The 21471-nt window shown below is 38.4% G+C and overlaps 2 protein-coding genes across 4 annotated transcripts in view; one reads left to right on the forward strand and one right to left on the reverse strand.

Moving 5' to 3' along the window:
• Positions 1-44: 44 nt before the first annotated feature.
• On the forward strand, positions 45-8721 carry SCRN3 (secernin 3). Its single transcript, XM_062004999.1, has 7 exons — positions 45-290; positions 464-645; positions 1409-1608; positions 2299-2511; positions 4335-4497; positions 4838-5018; positions 5762-8721. Exons 1-7 carry the CDS (start codon positions 123-125, stop codon positions 5915-5917), a joined length of 1263 nt encoding a protein of 420 aa, XP_061860983.1. The 5' UTR covers positions 45-122; the 3' UTR covers positions 5918-8721.
• Positions 8722-10382: 1661 nt separating this feature from the next.
• The window catches only part of GPR155 (G protein-coupled receptor 155), a 31780-nt gene continuing 20691 nt past the window's right edge, over positions 10383-21471 (reverse strand). Inside the window, exons 10-16 of one of the 3 annotated variants that reach the window (XM_062004493.1) lie at positions 20790-21039; positions 19403-19504; positions 17536-17669; positions 15899-15994; positions 14973-15037; positions 14512-14649; positions 10383-12395 (exon numbers count right to left, since the gene is read on the reverse strand). In XM_062004493.1, coding sequence (XP_061860477.1) covers positions 12173-12395; positions 14512-14649; positions 14973-15037; positions 15899-15994; positions 17536-17669; positions 19403-19504; positions 20790-21039 — 1008 coding nt within the window. In that variant the 3' untranslated portion in view covers positions 10383-12172. Of the gene's footprint in view, positions 12449-14511; positions 14650-14972; positions 15038-15898; positions 15995-17535; positions 17670-19402; positions 19505-20789; positions 21040-21471 lie in introns of all 3 variants that reach the window. The other 2 variants (XM_062004495.1, XM_062004494.1) reach the window with 2 other exon arrangements.

Raw genomic sequence — 21471 nt, forward strand, 5'->3', positions numbered from 1 at the left:
GGCCTTCCGGGTCGGCGGGCGGGCCTTCCTGTGGGGCCGCCGCTCGGGCCCGCCCCGCCCCGCCGCGTCCAGCCGCCCCCGCAGCCGGGCCCTGAGGAGCAGCCCCCGTCGCCGCCGGCACCATGTCTCCGCGCCCGCCGCCCCTCTCCTGCGACACCTTCGTGGCGCTGCCGCCCGCCGCGGCAGCGGGTCGCGTCGTCTTCGGGAAGAACTCGGACCGTCCAGCGGACGAGGTGCAGGAGATCGTCCACTTCCCGGCGGCCGCGTACGCGCCCGGCGCCGCGCTGGAGGTGAGGGCGCGAGGGGCCGCCGTGGGGCACGGCAGACTGGGAAAAGAAAACCCAAACCTTTCATCCTATTCTCTCTGTGTGTTAGCCCGTGATTTGGCCCATTAAGCGAGGGGAGACGCACGCCAAAGCGATGGCGTGAGAGATAACGCGTTGTGTGCTCTGACTTCTTGCAGTGCACCTACATCACGATCGATCAAGTGGAGCAGACCCACGCCGTGGTGCTGAGCCGGCCCTCCTGGCTCTGGGGGGCTGAGATGGGGGCCAATGAGCACGGCGTGTGCATCGGGAACGAGGCAGTCTGGGGGAGAGAGGAGATCTGCGACGATGAAGCTCTTCTTGGCATGGACCTCGTAAGGTTGGCACAGGCTATTTTGGTAAGGGGTACTGTGTGCAGAATTTCATTTTGAAACATTTGAGTTATATGGGAAATACGTGCCTTCACTTTCAGAAGACATGTCTGTCTGACACTGTCCAAGCTAGTGTTAAAAATAAGTATTTGTTGGCATGGGCATTAGATTTCTGCTTGGAGAAATGATGATGAGGGGCATCAGGCACTAGAACAGAATCTGTCAAGGAAATGATCAACCATTTGTTTCTTCACAAAGTTTAGTATAAACTGAAACAATACTCTTAACAAGAGCCCAGGTGGGCTTCGGGAACTAGCGTTTGGGCATTTTTCTTGAGTCTGTACTCATTTCCTATTTCCCCCATCCTTCACACACATCTTTTTAAGTTTCATTCTGAGCCACACGTCTCCACGAGTAATGACAGCACCTTGTGCGTGCCTTACTTGATGCCAGTTTCATTCTTGTTAACCTACAGCACTCAGGCAGTTGTTCTTGATACCGCATTCCCTCAGTCCAATACCTCCACGGGAGTTGCAGGTGTTTCCTAGGAGTCCTCTACCTGTCTTTCTGTATTTCCATTCCATTGTTTTTCATCATGCCAGGGACACAGAGAACCCCCTTTAAACAAGCCCTTTAAGCGACTTGCTCCCTTCTCTTACCAGATCATCAGGTACATACAGAAATAACATTGCAAGTCAGTTTGAATACTGAGGCCAAATAGTTGTATGTAAAGTTTATAGTTCCAAAGGTAATGTCTTCCTTTTGTTTTAGGCTTGGACTCGAGAGAGCAGACACAGCTGAAAAGGCTCTTACTGTCATAACTGATTTGCTAGAAAAGTATGGACAGGGAGGAAACTGTATGGAGAGCCACATGGCATTTACATACTATAACAGTTTTCTGATAGCCGACAGGAAGGAAGCATGGGTGCTGGAGACATCAGGAAAATACTGGGCGGCAGAAAAAGTAGAAGGTATGGATAATGCTCTTCATTTTCAACATTTCAAATATAATGACAATTAGCAGTTCTCCACTTTCCATTTACCATTTCATTAAGGCATCAAATTAACTTCTAGATACAGGCACGTGCCTGTAAACAACAGGAGTTGCTTCCTAGGGCGTCAGTGTGGGGTGGCTAGCAGTTTCACAGGGAAGCTGAGTCACAGGAGGCCTTTTCACAGTCAGAGGTGACCACTTCTGCACTTGGAAAACGGGACAGCAAGGAAGTCAGCATGAGAGTGACAGCAGTATGTATGGTTGTGAGGGTGGTGGCAATCAATGGTAATTTCATTTGGTGACAGGGTGATGCTGACAGGATGGGTGCACTGAGTCATGAACTGGCTGATTCTTCTAGTGGACTTTAAAGGACAAACTATGTTTTTGGAGGTCTAAGAAGAAGAACATAAAGATGGGAATAATCAGGACAGAACCTGAAATATGATGTTGGCAATAGAAGTAAATGAATTGGAACTGAGTGGAAATGGAATTTCAGTCAGAAGGATAGATAGAGCTGGAGAGAGAGGGCTAAAAATAAACCACAGGACTCTCAGATCTTGCAGATAAACTCCTCAGCGCGTTTGCTTTAGTAAGCTAATTGTAAACAAAATACCAAGAAAAAGCATTCAGTGTATTAAAATGGTTCTTTTTCTCACCTTACAAACAGGAGGTGTACGGAATATTTCCAACCAGCTCTCTATCACAACCAAGATTGACAGAGAACACCCAGAACTGAAGGCATATGCCAAGAGCAAGGGCTGGTGGGATGGGGAAAAGGAATTTGATTTTGCTGCCACATATTCTTATGTAAATACTGCTAGGATGACCACATCCAGAGGCCGATACTGTGAAGGCTATAAACTTCTGAACAAACACAAAGGTATCATTTTTATATATATAATTTTTTGTTTAGATACGCAAAGAATTTAGTGAGCTACACTAATTAAAATCATAAAGGCTTAGCCATTTGATGTAGGTAATCACTCACATGATTTGGTGAACCAGAACTTATTAGAACAACTTTTTGCCTAAATGAGAAACACCCGATCTTGAAGTCTTCTATCCATTTTTGCCAGTTTGTTGATGAGGGAAAATTAAAACAAGGGTCAAATATCTCACACAGCTGTAGTAACAACCCTGAGAGGTCACATTATGACCATACTGCCAAATATTCTGCTCTAAACACCTGAAACATTTTGATAGGCTATACATTATTACTGTACCTCTAAGAAGGAAAACTGAGGCTAAACCAGACTCCCAGTGGTTTGCAGCTACAAACAGCCTTATGAACAACTTCAGTTGTGTGCTGTTCATGGAGGCCAAAGACAACAGTGCACCATTCAGATATGGAACTTGCATTTATTTTTTGAGATTGGTTTAAAAATCTTTGTAGTTTCACTGTAACTGCTGCTCTAACCTTGTGTAGTCTAATAAAACACACTGAGAGCAGAACAAAATAATTTTCAGTACTCTAAGCAGGTGCTTCTAATCACTAACGTATTATTTTTCAGACCTGTATAGAAAGAAGCTATTACTTCTCTAACTGCATCCACCTGGCAGGTTTTTGCTGCATCTGCATTCACTTGCTCATTTGAAGTAATTAATCTGAAGCAAAATTACATTGCACCCCTGTGTGTTTTTATTTATTTGGCTGAGCTCTGCCAGACCAGGTTTAGCATTTAGTTAATGTGTCAGAATGAATTACCTTTTGTTATCCTGCTCTAGCGATCATGTAAATCCTGCATTCATTTGGGGAATTGCAGGTTCTGAATACCGAAAGCATTTTCATAATACCTGTATTTACTTGTATTATAACAATGCTGAGATTCTATCAGTGTCTTCAGTTTAAATCCCCATTTTCAGGCATTTACCTGAGCCATTTTAAAAAATCCCACTAGGTGTTCAGGTTATCAGCCTCACATGGTTTCCATTTGTTTAGATTTATTTTAAATAGCTGCTCTAACTAAAAGCTATTTGCTTTGCAGCACCGGTAAAATCACCAGTTTTTTAATCTACCCTTCTCAGCTTTTTCACTCAGTGGCATTACAGGGGTTTATTTTCCAGGCTGCCTACCATGTGAAGGTCATTTTTAGATCAACATTATTTATATTTAAAAAATATTACTTCAGTGCATCCTTTCAGTTGTCAACTTGAAGCCTGAGTGCTTCAGAAGGTTGTATGATTAGAATTTAAAAAAGAGACAAGATGACAGTCTTGGTGTCTCTTTTTCAAAGTTACACACAAAGTTCAAACACAGTTGTTATTCGTACATTTCCATTGCAACATAGTATTAACGGTGCAGAAGTACAATAAATATTACAGTAATTTATCTTAACTTCTACACAATGCTCAGAAAATTCAGCCTTTAATCCAAGCTACTGAGTTTCACCTGAAAAGTTACTGTGTGAACAACCATTTGGTAGCCATATGTACTTTACCTTTCTGGGAAATTTCATGTATCATCCCTCTTTTCTAAGTCGTAAATGTTATAGCTCATTATCACGCATTCTTTGAAGTAAATACTTTGGGGAAGACAATATTTTATAGTGTGTTACAATGATTTTTTTTTTTCCCTGCCGACACAAACTAAAATTGGCATTCCCTATTGAAGGACAAAACACCCAGTTGTAGAGAGCATATCATTTAATTGATACTACAAGTAGCTGTGTGTGTGTGTAAATAACTGTATTGTATCTTAAACAGGTTCTATTACTTCTGAAATAATGATGGAAATTCTTCGTGACAAAGAGAGTGGCATTAACATGGAAGGTGGATTTATGACAACTGGTAGCATGGTGTCTGTATTGCCTCAGCAGCCTAATCTGCCATGTATCCACTTCTTTACTGGAACACCAGATCCTGCGAGGTGATGTAGCAGCAAGTAATTAGGATTAAAAGTTGCAAATATCTAAATGAAAAAGTCGGGCAATTTGTATAATTATATTCCTTTTTTTTTTCCCCCCTGAAAAAGCTCAGTCAAAAAGTAGCAAGAACACAATGTACATTATGTACATTAAAGCTATCTACCAGCCTACTTAGTGAAACACTGCTATGGCACGGACTTAAACATTATGAGGGGGTTGTTTGAAAGACTTCTTTCTAAAACAATGAATTATAAGAATGGGGAAAAATACAGCAATCTACTGACTCAACAATTTTAACAAAACTGTATTTGTAAAGGATCTCTGTTTTTTTTCTCTTTCCAGGTCTCTATTCAAGCCTTTCATTTTTGTGCCCAATATTACTCAGTTATTAAAAACGAGCTCCCCTACATTTGGTCATGATGATCCAGTTAAGAAGCAACCACGTTTTCAGACTAAGCCAGATCGAAGACATGAGCTCTATAAAAAACATGAAAGTGCTGCTGTAGTTATGGAAACTGTTGAAGTAGGTTGATTAAATTAGATTTCAATGCAAGCAGGTGGTTTATATAAGCTCCTTGCTCACATTTTGCTAACGTGATACCATTTAATGCCCTTTGATGGATTGCAAAGAACACTGTAATGCAGCAGCAGCCCATTGTCTTGGCATCTGGCAGGCATATGTTTCAATCACTAGAAATTGCAACTAGCGCTTTGCTGTATTCCCAGGCCTAGCCCCAGACAAGTGTACTGCTCACCTCGCAAAGCAGCAGACCACACATGCTCCTGCACCAGTCAGATAATGGCGAAATGCTTGAGCAGCCACAGGCTCCTGATAAGAGTACTTAAAACTCTTCAGGACCCTGGTCTCAACAGTTAGGAGGGTGCACCTTGTGTCATTGCTTGGACAGGAAAGGAAACAAGATCACAGAGACAGCTGGACACAAAGGTGAAGAAGAGTTAGTTGCTTACTTTTAATGGTAGTGTCTCTCCTATTTACAAATACATTTTCTAAAAAATAGGATACGTGCCTGCCACCTAGAGCAGCTTTAATTCTCTTTATTTTCAATCCATCAGACAAGGAGGTGAATGCTAGAGAGTGGAAAAAGAGATCTGGGGAAACCTGCCACAGTACTAACTTCTACCAGCACAAATTTGTACCCTAGAAGCTATTCAGATTTTAAAATAAGGGCAGTAGCAGAGAATGTTGTTAGAATGAACACTACATACTCTATACAGTTTTCATGAAATACATGTTTCCTTTTGCAGGGCCAAGGTAAAGAGATGCTGAAAAAAATACAGGAGTTGGAGAAACGGAAGATAATTGAAATAGAATCAATCCTGCAAAATGGATGTCTTGACATTAACCAAGTGGTTAACCTTTTTTCACAGTGTGTAGAAGAAGAACTCAAAATATATAGCTAAACTGCTATTGGAATGTGGTAAAGTTCAGTCTTACAATTAACTTTTCTATTGAAGTGGCTACATAGATTACATCTTATTTTTCAGTATTCCAGTTAGTATAGACAGCTCTAAAGATGCAGATTCATATTCTGGCCCAACAGTTTCTGGATGTATGAAGCAAAGCTGGAAAGGCCTCTAAGAGCTAGGCAGTGGCTTTGTCTGTGTGTAGCATAAAGCTGTCAGCAGATTGATTTAGTCAACAACCAGATCCAATTAGAGTGTAATAACTTGAGTGAATTGTGGAATAATCCCCTCTCTGGATGAAGAACACTAACTCAGATTTGGGCAACTTAGTTCTAGCATACACACATGTAGCTTTTATAGTCAAGATAATTGTACCAGAATTTCACATAGCTTGAATTAAAATGTCCATGCTGCAGGACTTTCTCAAATGTAGAACCTATATTACTTGCACTGAATAAAAAGGAAAGTGATCTGCAAGTCAAGTAAGATTGACATTCAGCTATTTGACAAAACCATTCTAAGGTATGCTTCATATATGAGCCTTCTACTTCTTCAACATAAAATGAGGCTAAGAGTTCAAGGCCTGTTAAAATCAAATTGCAGTTTGGTGAACATGAAGCTGTTTCCAGTAAGGGGGAAAGGGCTGCAAAGATGGCTCCTGCAAGAATTTGCTCAAAACTCTCCCCAGTTCTGAGCCAGACCCATGGCTGGGGCTGAGCCAATTAGATGCCTCCACGATCACTTTTTAAGAAGCTGGAAGAGGAGGCTTCTTCCTGTTCCTTCTTTCTTCTGTCCCTTCTTCTTTTCTGGCTGCTGGTGGTGCAAGGAGTTGGGAGGAGAGAGAGAAGCAACCATGCGGACTCCAAAGTCAGTGAGGGAAGAGAGGAGGAGGAGGTGTGCTGGAGCAGAGACTCCCCTGCATCCTCCAGAGAGAACTGGTGAAGCTGAGATTTGTTTGCATTTCATTAAACATCCCACATGGGGCAGTGACATGCCAGAGGAGGCGTGTCCTGTGTGAGGGACCCCATATTCACAGAAGCTGTAATGGTGGGGAAGAACCCATGCCAAAGAAGCTCATTAAAATTATGCCCAGGAGAGGCTGTGTCTGGGACCCTCTGTCTGCAGAAGCTGCAACTGCTGGGAAGAACCCACACCAGAGAAAGTGCATCAAGGACTGTATCCTGTGGGAGGGACACTGTATTGGAGCAAGGGAAGAATGCAAGGAGTCATCCTCCTCTGAGAAGAAAGAAGTGTCAGAGCCCATCTGTGAGAGACTGGCCACATCCCCCATTCCCTGCCCCCTCCCCGAGCCTTTGAGTGGGGAGGAGGTAGAGATATCAGGCGCAGTGAACTGGGCCCAGGAAGAAAGAAGGGATGGGGGAGGGAGATCTTAAGGTGTTGGTTGTAATTTTCTCATCATCCTGCTCTCTTTTTGCTTTTTGTTCTGTTCTGTTTCTTGTAGGTAGTAGAATAAACTTTCCTATTTTCCTCTCTAAGTCAAGTACTGGAGTTAGTTTTGCCTGGAACTGTATTTGGCAGCGAGCCCTCCCTGCCCTTGTCTTAATCCACAACGTACTTGGTTATCTTTTTTTTTTTTTTCCTCCCATCTCTCTGGGGCCTCCACCATCCTAAGGAGGGTGGGGGTGGATGAGGAGCAGTAAGCAAGAGACTGTCATGGTGCTTCATTGCTGGCTGGGCCAAACCACGACACAGTTACAACTGTATCATGTGTTGTGACATCTGATTACATTCAGATTCAAATTCCACGCTGCAACCATCCTGCAAGTCACCACACAATTTTCACTTCTCTATTTTCCTCACTCTGATACTAAAAAATAAAGTAACTTATTCACATACTGAATTATTATTGTCAAATTAATTTTGCAATACACTTTATAATATTATGTGAAAGGTTTCTTATGTTTCTTGAACTTTTTTAATCAGACAACTAGAAAGGATGAGCTGCACAAGTATATAAATATACTCAGCATGACACTAAAAGGACTTTTAATTTTTTTTCACTTGATATAGAGCCTTTTAACTGTAACTTACCTTGACAAAATTACTAGACTATGGAATTCACTCAAGATTTTTGCCTTGCAAGGAACATTTCCTCCCTGGTTCTGCTTAAAAGTTATGTAACATTACCTTCAGATTCTGTGGCAAAGAACAAACTGAGCAAAAACGACTCTTACTTTGCTGCATGATCAAGCAGGATAGAAGGTATGACTGGAAGAAAACCACCGCAAGCTGCAGCACTTCTGCAGACCTTGAGAAGAGAACACGTAACGTGGAATGGAGCATTAGAGCTGCAGTAGCAGTATGTGACATGACACAGCATCCCCACAGAAAGACCATTCTTTAATGATTTTTCCATCTTTAGCCAGTTTCTAGAATTATCTGAGATGCTAAAGGTGAGGTTACACGTGCACTTTTCTCATTTTGTAAACTGTTCTATCCCCCGACTGGTAAGAAAAAAAAAGTATAGGCAAAGAAATTAATACAATCAAGTTTACAGAATGAGAAGAATTTGTTCCTCCTGATCCCACACGGAAAATAGAAGTTAATTTCAAATACTATGTTCAAGGCTCAGTAGAGGTTCTTGAACTTTCTAATTCTAAGTGATCCTATCTATACCAAGTGGCAGCAGCAAGATTGAGTAGCTGGTAAGACTCAATGTAAGCTCAAGTTGACTGTGAACTTCCAGTGCTAGTGTTGCCAACAGAGTTTCTTAGAAGCTCAAAAATACAGTGGATGCTTATGAACTGGAAGGTATATTTAATAAATCTTTGCTGTATTTACCTCTTTCCCTCATGAGTGTCTTTGTGAAAATCACAGGTATATTTGTCCTGTTTTTGATCATCAACTCTCATAATTTCAAAGCATCAACCAATGCCAGGTAAAACTGCTGGAGACCAATGTATGAGTCAAGTTTACAGGTAACAGCAAAACATGAGAAACAATTTTATGCTACAGTGCAAATACAGTGAAGTTACAAAGGAATGAAAGTAGTGAAGGTGGTGGAGGCCTTTAAATGGGGTTGCAATTAACCAGGTTAAGCATATCGGTCTGGTTGGAACACAGGTAGGTACAGTCCCACTGTTCTTCTAGTTTCTGTGTTGTTTTTTATTTACTGGCCACAGGATAAAGTGAAAACAATGTCATGTGTGGAAATAAATCAAGGTATGGCTAATAGAGTGCAAGATATTTTGGTACCTTTTTTCTTACCTGGGATTTCATCCTCCTAGAACATATGCAGTGTAGAAACAGAAAATGAAGATGAAATCAAGAGGAATAAATAACCTTCCCTCCCACAACAATACATTAACACACACATAAAAAAATCAGAATGTCCTCTAGAGGGCAACCTTTGCATACATTTCATTTAGGAACACACCTTCCAGCTTCTTTTATAAAGCTTTAGATCCTTATGAAGGCTCACTGTTAAAAAGATGGTTTATATCTACTCTTGTCCATTATCAAAATTATTTTGAGATTAGTGCTAGGAAAAAAGATACAGTGTTTCACTGGAGACTCCTCTGGATTTAATTGTTCAGTGGATGTTTTCATGAACTGTAACTTAAAAGTTAACTGAGATTTACCCCAAATGCATTCACCTTCAAAATACAAGAACTCATGGCACCACTGACCACATCTTTAAAGCAAGGCTGTTTCTAAGCACCAAAAATTTGTACATCGGCAGATCAACTATTATTGACATATCAACTTGTCAACTATTCTAAAATTTACCAGTGCTCCTTGGTTGAAGCAAATATTTATCTGACAGAAGAGTTACTTAACATGAAGTCTAATCTTCACTTCCAGAAGTACCACGTGATTTAGAAACTATTATATCCAGTTCTTATTTATTAACTGTCGAAGGCTCTCATCAAACTAATGGGTATGATATCAGCAGTTACAATATTATAATAGTTGATCTAACAGAATTTGGTGCCAGTTGCTAATCAAATGTATTCTCTTGGGTAGATTTGTAACAAGTTACCTTCCCTAAGGAGAAATTTTCATCAATTTCTCCCTTTGAACAGATATGTTGTGTTCAAATCTAGAGAACGGCAGAGCCATTATTAAAAGAGAGGCAAGGGCAGGTCTTTATGATGAAAATGAGAGAGAGTGCAAGACAGTGACTATACATTGGATAAACTGACCTCAGATCAACGTCTTGAACAGTTGAAGAATTAAAAATAAAATTACATTGTGTTTTATAAGTAGATAATAATGGGAAATGTTCCTAAAGACCCATTTAGGCTGTTAGACAAAAACTGGTATCTCTGTGTGAACACCTACTTAAAAAAGCATCAATGTCGGATTTAAGAAATACCAAATTTGGATCCCACGCATCACTTTAAGAAATCTCTCAAGAAAATAGATTTGTTGTAAATTTCAACACTCACATGTAACCCCTCCCACACCTCACATCACATCAAAGCACAGAACTCTGAAATCAAGTAACAGATTTATTGACAAGTTACAGTATTTAGAAGCCAGACACACTCGTAGCTTCTGCTCTTAAGTCATATATACTTAATTATTCTAAAATATTTGACATAGCAATCTCCAGTAGTTGTAATAGCAACATGCCATTGTTTGCCTTTTTGATACAAATGTCAATGATTTTGTTGCTGGAGAACAATACAACATGTCAGTTTGTATAGCACACCTGTGCATTAGGATGCAGTTATGTTTTTGTGCACATCGCAAAAGTTCAATAAGACTGACAGTAAAACAAGGGGTTTTTTTCAATACAAATCTTGCATGGAGTTATAGCTCCCATAAAACAACTGTTTCTTGAACAGGAGTTTATGCTGTTAAAATTACTTTTAGTTCTTAACACAAAGTAGATGCATAAGTACCTGTAACAAAAATCTGTACTAGAAAAAAAAGGAAAAAGAAAGACTTTTTAAAAAGGGATGACAAGGTTTTCAGATGCTTGAGCAAAATTTTTTTTTAATTCCTAGGTTCCTTTCCCTCACTATATAAAATTTATATATGGACACAGAAATGCAGTGTCCATATAAAACTTGCAGTTTTAAAAGGACAGCATAATGGCTATCGGCTACTAGAGTTTGTCTTTAACCTTTTTGGAATACTGCAGAAGACACACAGATTCTCGGTGCACAGGAATCTGAATGACACTACAGTAACTACTTAAACATCACAGGAGGACACCTGAGGTTTATTAGAAACCTGTATTAGGCAATTAATACTAAAGTTTTAGTCTCTGTAGCTACTCTAAACCCTAACTTGGATGTTCAATTAGGACTCTTTATAAAATAGATTTAAAAGCAGTTGTATTTTATTGAAAAGATTTTATGATTTGATAAAATTTTTCATCTTGACTTGCACAAGTATTCAAGTCTTCCATCTTTATTTGAGGCTGGCACTTCTGAATTAAAATAGAAAAGCTAATTTCAGAGGGTAAAGAAAAAAAAATCTACTCTTGACAAAGCTGTTTCTACCACCATAAGGCAAAACTTCAGAACCAATTGTTTATACGATATTCCATTATACCATTCCTAATTTGGTGGAGTGGTGGGTATTTGTAGATGTTTTCAAGGTTTGGTAAGTTTGTACAAAATCTGTACATATTCCACTCAGTATTTCCTCGGCTTTAATCCTCAGACACCAGAATCATATTCATAACAATTCTACTTTTTCAAATGGTGGATTTTATCTTTAATGGAGAAGCGACCCACCTGATCTGACATATAAACAGCTAGGAAAAGTTCCTAGTGTTAGACAAGAGTAATAAAAACTGGGATTTGATACAAGAATTCCTATTCCTATGAAGTCAGAGGGAAGTCTGACTGTAAACAGGAATCAATATTTCATCACACTAAAATATGGAAAACATCCAGTAACATGAGAAATATCTCTCATTCATGTTTTGGTTTGGGTTTTTTTCCACTGTGGCACTAGTCACTGAAGCTGCTGTTATAATGCCTTTATAATATGACAGTGACACATATCATTTTACTATTTGTTTTGCTCAAAATGGAAAAACTGCTCTAAATCCAGAGCATCTTGTTTTGTTGTAGTTGCATTCTGGTTGGAACACTCACTAAATACCGCTTGCTACCAATTCCTTCAGAACAGACACAAGTAGAACTACATCTCTTCATTTTACGAGAATAACACAGTCCTCTGAGAGCTCCGAGAAAGAAATACTTTCAATCTCTCTGGTGAAAGCAGAGGAGGTGGTCATGCTCACTCCTAACTGCCTATATCCTCAAGTCAATGGCTCTCAGCTGCAGCTGATCTCTTGGGAATAAAGCGGTAATACAAATATTCATCCCGAAATTCAAATTCATTTGTAATATGCTGGACGACGCCTCCTTTCATCAGTCTGTCCCCATACATCACAGCTTCACCACGGTCAGAGGCAAGGCCAACTTGCATAAGCCAGTTCACCAGGTCACAGCCAAAGAAGATGCCAGTGGAGATCTTTGCACCACACCTGTATGTCAAAGGAATGATTCACCCACATGTTCTGTAAATCTGGTATCATCACTGCACGATGGGGAAAGGCAAGGAAAAATAGCAGGAAACAAGGAAAGACATCATGACATTTAAGAATGTGTTAGAAGAGAATTTGCAAGTTTTGTATACAGGGGACATGCCAATGTTCATTACCTTTTCCTACAGACACTTCAATAAGCAGCAAAATACACTTACAAAGCTATTTTTTAGGCTTGTGTAAATAAGCTTCAGTGAACATAAGTAGCGATTTTCCTAAAAACACATAGAATGTAATTCTAGTTCTTGGATACTTACTTCCCTATGAACTCATTAGCATAACCATTTCTGCAACAAAATATCCAGTTTGAGTGCAGCAGGCCTGCAGCAACAGCAACTCAATCTGCCCTTTAATTCCACTTTACCTTCTCTACAGCTTTAAATAAACACTAACCACTTACATACACTGCAAACAAAAACCATTTAACTTGCATATCCAGTTAAACATTTACCACAAACACAGTACTAAGAAGAAACAAAACTTTTACAACAGGACTAAACTAATTTTCTTTTACATATTTACAAGGTAAAGTCACTAAAATCTACTTAGTTGCAGTAAAAACAACATTCCGAAATTTACCTTCAGCAACGAATGGTTCAGGTTATCTAAAATCTGCTCTATGGAACCCAAGCCCAGGGTTTCTGAAGATTATTAACAGCTACATGAGACAGAAAACCTCAAAATTCTCTATTTTTTTTTTTAAGTCAAAAGCAGCAGTAACACAGAGCAAGTGTTAACATCTACTAGCAGAGAAGCAAAAATGAAAAGAAATAAAAATCCATGATTACAAGGTCTCAGTTTACAATATGTTTAAACCAAAGCGGATAGGATCAAATTAGATGAATACTTAAAATAAGATCAACATTTTCTTTTAACTCACTAGGAGAAATAAGACATGAAATTAGTTCTACACAAACACAATATTAAAACAATGAAGCAACAACATCAGATTTGGATGCATTCTCAGGAGGATATATGATTAAAACCAAAAAACACAGATGAACAGCTGGAAGCCCAAGAAACCACTCTAGCAGCAAAGGTACAGGAAACACAGCTGTAAAACCTGTCCTATTTCAAAACAAATATTTTCTGATAAATCTTTTCTCTCTGTCACAGTGCATTTTTCCCAAATGGATAACTTTATTTCTTATGGAACATTACTGACTTCTGAGGACACTGAACAAAACCACAATGCTATCAGAAACAAAAACTAGAAAGCGGTTTCAGACTATCTGACCATTAAAGGATCACCTTGTGCCATCAAACTAGTCCTACTAAAAGCTCACACGACGTGTCCTGTTAGAACAATTTTTTATGTCTCCATTTCATACAGTAAATATTTAAATCAAGGTAAAATCTTTTTCTGCTCATGCTGCTTCTGTCTCTGCATTTCTCTTATCTTGCACCTACACATACCTGAATACATAATCCTTGACTGTGGATCATAAATTGCCACTGAAAACTCTGCTGACCTCATAAATTGAGTTTCAGGCCTCAGGAGAGGAATGAGCAAAAGAAATTCTATGAATTAAATGGTGCAAAGGTTCTAAAAACACTATAATCTCACATATCGGGTGTCCTTTGAGCACACACTGACATCAGTTGTAACAGTTTCACCTCCTGAAAAGCTATTCAATTAGTAAACATTCAGTCACATAAATACTGACACCTTGTTAATCTCAAAACAAATGAAGGGTCTTCAATTTGACAAAACTCATAGACTGCGTGTGTCTATTACAGGCACATCTCTTCAGAAATATTTCCTCTCCTGAGCTCCAGCTAAATGCAAAAACTGAGTTAATGCCTTAATGATGTAAAACTTGTTACAGTTTATATAAAACCTAGATGGAATAATATGATAACTTGTACCTCAATGTTTCAGTCTGAGACTAGAAATATTCCTCTGTTACTGCTAAATTCTTAACCCTCACCTTGAGGTTTGGATAAACATGCCACGGCAGGAATTGCCCATAGACAGATGAAATTGTATTTCATTATTTCCAAAAGACAAGTTATGACCTTTGAAAGAGGTTATATCCACGGGGTGAAACCTTACCTTCTGCCTCTGACAATACTTTTGACACAGTGATCTCTGTGATAACGAACAAACTGTTGACAGGTCATCCTGATTTCCTCAGGTACAGAGGGATCTGTGTGCCCTGCTGTTTCTCTTCCTCCCCAGAAAAATTCAAGTCTTAGAAATTAAAAAATCAATCAGAGGCATTTTTAAGGAAACTGCAATAGAACAGAACTCATAGAAAGCTTATCACAACTATTTTACTGGGTTTGTTCCCAACACTTTTTACACAATCTTTTGTCTTTGGGAGTGTCATTAGGACAGCAGCAAACACTGCTGCACAGTTAATTGCAATTAGCTCTCCACAACTAGGAGAGAAAATAAATTTGGAAGGTGAAATAAATAAGAAATGGAATGCAATGACACTGAACACTCAATATTCTTAAATATTATCATTGTCAATAATTAACTTTATAGGTGTAAATATAAAGACTGTTTACCTTCGCTTGAATGGCAGAATGATTAAATGCTTATCTAAGCCAAAAATACCAAAGCAAATGAAACCCTGGAGGAAAAAACACAGAAAAAGCAACATTAAGCAAAACTTCTGGTCTCTAAAGAACAGGAATAAGATGTTAAAAACATATTGCCAAAACACATGTTAAAAACTATCCCTCTTCTCTAGATATCATTCCAAACACATTTTAATTATGCTTTGATTTTTTATTTGGGCTTTAAAAAGAAAGATTAATGCATAACAGTCCATGAAAAAACCTCGTCAAGAAACAGTTTAGTAAACCTAATGCTGTGACATGCCACTTCTATATAAAAACTACTATCCTTATTTGATACTACAGTGCATTTTGTAGGTATGCCTGTCCACGGATCTGTAAACCGTTCCTCTAGTATGCGTATTAACACTGCCTTGCTTTCACCTGCACACACAACAAAGCTCTCTTGTGACAGTTTCCACTGAAATAGGCTATGTGCATCTGGACCCATCATCCACCTAACTGTCAGCTATTACTTAATGGTCCTGTAACTGAAACTGAAGAGACAACTTACAGCCTGATAGCAAAAGTACCTAAGTAGCCATCTTACACCAGTATAACTAAGTGCAACTCCACAGAAGTGACACCTGTGAAGCTTTCTGGTACAAATAAGGCTAAAATCCTACTCAGTTTCCATTGGCATTTGGCATTCAGTTGTCATTTGTACGTTTCAAAGTGTTCATGCACAGAGAAGACATGCATTATGATAAGAAAGCTGTCAAGGCAAAAGAAAAAGCTTGAGAAAAAAAGGCAAAACAACGTAAGGAGATGGTGACTTCAGCATTGTTTGAGGACTTCAATTCACAGTGCTTCTACCAGCATCTGCTGCAACATCCGCTAACAAGGTTACTTTCAGAGCAAATATGGATAAGTACCTGACCAAAATTAAACACAGCACAGAAGAACTGCAATTCCACATATAGCCTTCCAGGCTCTTGGTTGAACAGCCACCACAAACAACTGGAAAGATTCTGTTAAGAAAAAAACAACAAAAACCACAAACCTAACCTGACTGTCAAATCAAAAGCACGTTTTATTACTCTTCACATGCTAATAGATTCCTGCACATTGTTCATTGTCTTTACTTATCAAATTATTCAGATAAGGAAAAAAAAGATGGAATAACCATCCTAGAACATCATTTTAGTTAGGCTTAATAGCTGGGACAGAGCTGGGGGCAAAGGAAGGGAGGCAGCACTTGCTTATTTTTAACCACTGTAAAGCATACCAGTGTAGAAAGGTCCTGCCCCTTTACAGGCTTACATAAAGAACCTGCCTTAAGCATACTCAGATGCTCAGCCTACCACAGACAATATTAGCCCAGACAGATTAGTGGTATTTGTCTCTAGGCCTGTTCAGCTGAGACCAGTGCTTTCTGCATATTTTCTGCATATTTTCTGCATAGTTAAGATTACATTAAGCTGAAGTATATACTCCTTCAGCTATTTTAGATGCCTGATGGAAGGAAAAAACCTCCAAAGTTAACTTCTTCGAGTGCAACGGCTAATTCTTTAATGGAACCAGCCTCATTTCATAGTGTCTATGTAACCATTCAGATACAACTGAAAAAGAGGCTAACATTTGAGACATCTCTTAAATATAGAAGATGCAAAATAATATATATTAGCATGGAGTATTTGATACAGGAAATTTGAGAGAGGAAAAACTTCTATGTTGCAATTTAACAGAATCTAAAAAGCAACAGTAGTGGCTGTAACACTACATAGTTATGCCACACTGCCTGCTTTGCCACAAATTTGAAATATTTCACAAATACTTCAAATAAAAATACTTTCACCCAAATTGGCACTCACAAGAAGCTCAACTCCAAGCATTACATGCAGAGAGAGATGTTTCTTGTATTTGTTACAGTTAAAAAATTCAAATTCTACATTCTGGTATTTCACACTTTTACACAGGAGAAGTCACCTTCACAGCTGAGATCTAGTCAGTAATGATGCCTGGCAACACCAACTTAGCTATGTTGCCTTCAAATCACCACTAAAAGCAACAAAATGACATTTTCCCATTTCAAATAGCCTCACGTTATTCTTCACTACTAAAGCACGTCAGAGAAATCCAAGTTCCATATACAAGAATGTTCAGACAGAAAATGTTTTGTACAATTACCTTCAGAAGTAGAATTCACTTAACATTTTTAATGGATTATTGTCTAGGGAAGACAACTAACTCTTGAGTCAAATGTGAAGAGGTATGGTAGTGATGAATTAATTACTAAATTATATAATTCCATTTTTTTCCATTCAGGGTTCTCCAGTGTGGCTTGCTCATTAACATAATCAATTTTAACTTGCCTTTAATTTCTGATGTGGTACAGAAAAATTAATTTTATTATATCCTTCTTCCAGTAAGGGAAAAAATACAGCCTCCAATTTATTTAATGAATTGTTACATGAGTAACTGGAAGATTTTTACTGAACTGTCTATATAGCTTTCCTAAAAATCATTCCACCTTAATGAGTTAAAGCAACACTGAGAAAAAAATATTTACAGCAAACAGGCCAACAATAAGAAGTAAGCACAGCAGCACATGTCTGGCCAGCTGTTTGTCTCCGGTCTGCAGAAGTTGTTCTTCCTGAGCCAACACACAGGTTTGAGCACTGCAACGACTCACACACTGATCAGCTGAAAAACAGGTCAGAATTCTTCATTAGGCTGTTAACTTATGAACTCTATGAACAAACTCATTGATGTAACTTGCTGAGTTAAATTACCTTCTAAGTCTCTGTACTGAATTCATACACACAAAATTTAATATTAGCTTTGCCAATAACCTGTTCAGATATCTGTTCTCCAATTAAATACTAGTTAACAAGTGCCCCTAAAATGAAGATTTTTTTTCTAACAGAAGTCCTCTTTTGAAGTTTTAATGCAAACTTAAATCACAGTTAACATTTAGAAAACACTACTAGAAATAGTGAAAAACTAGTAACTCTTCAGAACAGTTTTTAAACTTAAGAGCTAATTTCTGGAGTAAATATTTGAAATATGCCATCAGCTGTAAGGTTTTTACTCTGTATCTCAGTATTGTTGAGTTCTGCATCAGACAATCAACCATACTGATTTCAGTTCTTTGACTGTATTTTTAACATGGTATATCAGAACACTGTCATAATTCTAGCAATTCAAAGAGACAAACACACAGACCCGTTTTCCTGCTAGATTTCTGAGAAATTCTAAGTATATTCCTCTAGATGGCAGTGAAAAACTTCCTGGCAAGGACATACCTAAGAATTTGCACCAAATGCCTGTCATTGCAATTAAATAGGATAGTAGAAGGATTAGTAACTACTGCAGCCAAGGTTATACAACTGTACCTGTTACAATTTGCTTTTACTGATTTACAGTTTTGAAGTGCTTGATAAGTAGGCCAAAAAAAGTTCCACTCAATCATAAGATATATTCTACCTATCTTTTAGATAAGAAAATTAAACTAGCCTTCTTCATTGGAAAACATTCTTATGATGCTTTTCTGAAATGCTTAATAGGTAAAATAGTTGGCAATAGGTGGAAAACTGACATTTTGTGAGAGGAGTCATAACTAAGTATGTTTCAGTGTGAAATATTTTGATTTGTTGAAAGTTATGTTGCATCCAAACAAAGCATAAGGATATAAACTTCCTTGTTAAGGATGCAAAAAACCAAGAAAAATAAAATGGGAAAGAGAGAAAGGCTGCACTGCAGCTAGCTTTGATTATTGAAAGCCATGTACAATGAGAACAAGGTGAACATCCAGTTTTTCATCAGGCACTTAAACAGTCACTAGGATACATTTCTATTTCAGTGACTCCTAAGGCCCCTTTCATCGATTTCCCATGTCTCTCCCCTAGACATCAACAGTACAGGAAGCATGGACATTTGATCTAATCTGCAGTAAGTGCTTGCTCCTCTAGATCTCATTCAGGTTTTTCACTCAAACCTGTGCATGATTACAACAAAGGCTTCAAAGGCATTTTTAAAAGACACTAGAAATGAACACGAGAATGTAAAAAAGTGTGTTTAAGTTGTCAACTTAAGGGTTTGCAAAACAGCATTCTACTTTCCAGCATCCAAACAAAGCAATGATGGAGAGGTAAAATCCAAATGTTCAGGAGGATCTGTTAAAGTAGGTTAGTGGTAAAAAAACCAGAACAACTGTCTATCTTGAATGCTGATGAACTTGAAATGTCCATCTTGAACTTGTAACTGTCAGACAAAAGAGAACAAACAGCTAACATGTTGCCTTGAATTTAATATAAAATATAAGTTATTCAGGTAGAGTTGAGAGGACAACAGCCTGAATAGTTTCTTTGTGAGAACAACACACATAAATGTTGCAGAAAAGTTAGGGGTATTAAAACAAAGAGTCTCTACTGTACCTGTCTCAATTGGAGGAACTTTGCTTTCAACAGTGTTTGACACCACTTTGCTCTCTCTAGCACAGGATAATTCATCATTTATTGTTTGACAGGGACAGCAACCTATTAAGCATATACAGCAACAAGATAGTTAGTTTTCCTCACTACTATAATTTATTTTCCAAGTATAACTATTATGCTCAAAATAACTCAAAAAGAGAAAGCAGACTTATTTTTACCAATATGATGAAAAGGCAAATAGGTTACACTACTAATACATTGAAGTATTTAACACAGCATTACCACTATGAAAGCAACAGAAGAACTTTTAGCACCAAGTACAATAAATCCCAATCTAGAAGTTACTTGCAAAGCTTTCCGCAAAAGGTTAAAGATCTCTTTGGGAAAGAACTTGACCACTTTGCTAACAGCAATCAGGTAAATTGTCCCAGCAACTTAGAGTTACTAATATAATTTCCTCAATCAGTACATTCATTCCTAAACTCTTAGTTGGTTTAGCATCCCCTGAGAATATGTCCTTTTTTTTCTCTTTACTGTTCCATAAATCTATTGAACCAATAAAAAAAAAGGAGAGTAATTTCCTTAAAACTCTTGAAAAAGTGTTCAAAGCTCTTGGCTCTATCTGAATTAATACTGAGTTCTAACGCAACAAATCAATTCTATTTCATTTAGCTACAAAAATAAAAATAAAGAAAAATAAAGTACGAGCTATCAGCAGTCAAGGGTTCAGCTTCTTTCTACTTCTTTAAGATAATACATGCTTCACAACAATGAGCCATATTTTAAAAACACTGAATTCCCACATCATCTCTGCTGATCCTGCATGGCACTGAGTGCCTTCAGCAATGCACTACTGATCTCAGCTCTCACTGACAGCCACAACATATTGAGACCTAAGTCCTGCCTCGTTGGTTTAAATTGATATCACTTTGACTTGAATTTTTCTGTGGAAAGTTAAGAGGAATCTCACACTGTTATTTACAAGTGCTGCTCCTTTTTGTGTCAAAAGCAGGTAATAATGCAGAGTCAAATGTGGGTGTATCATAGCTAGGAAGTATCCTATCAAACAAGAAATAAAACCCGGAGGCTGGTGGGGAAAGATCACTGCGGCCTTTGTGCCGGGGAGGCAACATATCCTCCGCCGCCTCCTCCCCGCCACGCCAGCCGCACCTCTCTCACCTCCCCGCGCCCACCCTTGCAGTGATAACTATCAAACTTTCATTATGAATATAAACCTAAATCCTTAGGCAGTTATATTTAGATTTTTTTCTGTCCTAGGGTAACACAAAGGTGTAAACAACTGTCCTTTCCAGGTCAGAGCTACATCTGGAACGTTATCTTATTGTATCCCAAGCCATTAACTCTTTTACAAATCTGCTTTCTCTACCTCTTTCTGCAGATGGCTGCACAGAAGATCCTGGAGAAGGCTGTGCTGAAGATCCTGCAGAAGGCCGAGGCACATTCTCTGAAACTTGATTCCCCTCACTTTTTTCCACTTCAACATTCTCCACTTGGCTTCGTGGTGAATATGGGTTCAATACTTCATAGGTTGACTCTTGCCTATTTCTGTTCATGCACATAAGTGAGATACCTGACATCAATATACTGATGAACAGGATCACTGCTGTGGTAATTATCTGTTAAGAAAGAAAAAAAAAAAAAAGCACTTAAATACAAAATAAATAATTGCATATATCTGTTTTTTTAAGTCTTCTACTTTTCTAAACATACTAACAAACGTATCTGAATTAGTTTTCTGTATTTACTGCTCTTGCATTTTGTGTCACTGAAAGAACAATCGGTACACGACACTAATTCTCCTTACCTGAGTAACTCAGCTTTTTAGTTATTTATTTATGAAATTGTGACTCCTGTTTCCCACACAATACAAAAACATCCCCTCATCACCATCTTTCCTCTCAGGACCATCAGTGCTTTAATTTAAGTTCTGTTCAGGTATCTTTTAATTCCAAAGAGGAATGTGCTCTTGTCACCCTATGGCATAGCTCTAGTACCCATGCTTTTGCCAGTGGGGAGTACCCTATTAATTCACCTTCCCTTCTAATCAC

This window comes from Colius striatus, chromosome 11 (assembly GCF_028858725.1).
Source record: "Colius striatus isolate bColStr4 chromosome 11, bColStr4.1.hap1, whole genome shotgun sequence".
NCBI lineage: Eukaryota > Metazoa > Chordata > Aves > Coliiformes > Coliidae > Colius > Colius striatus.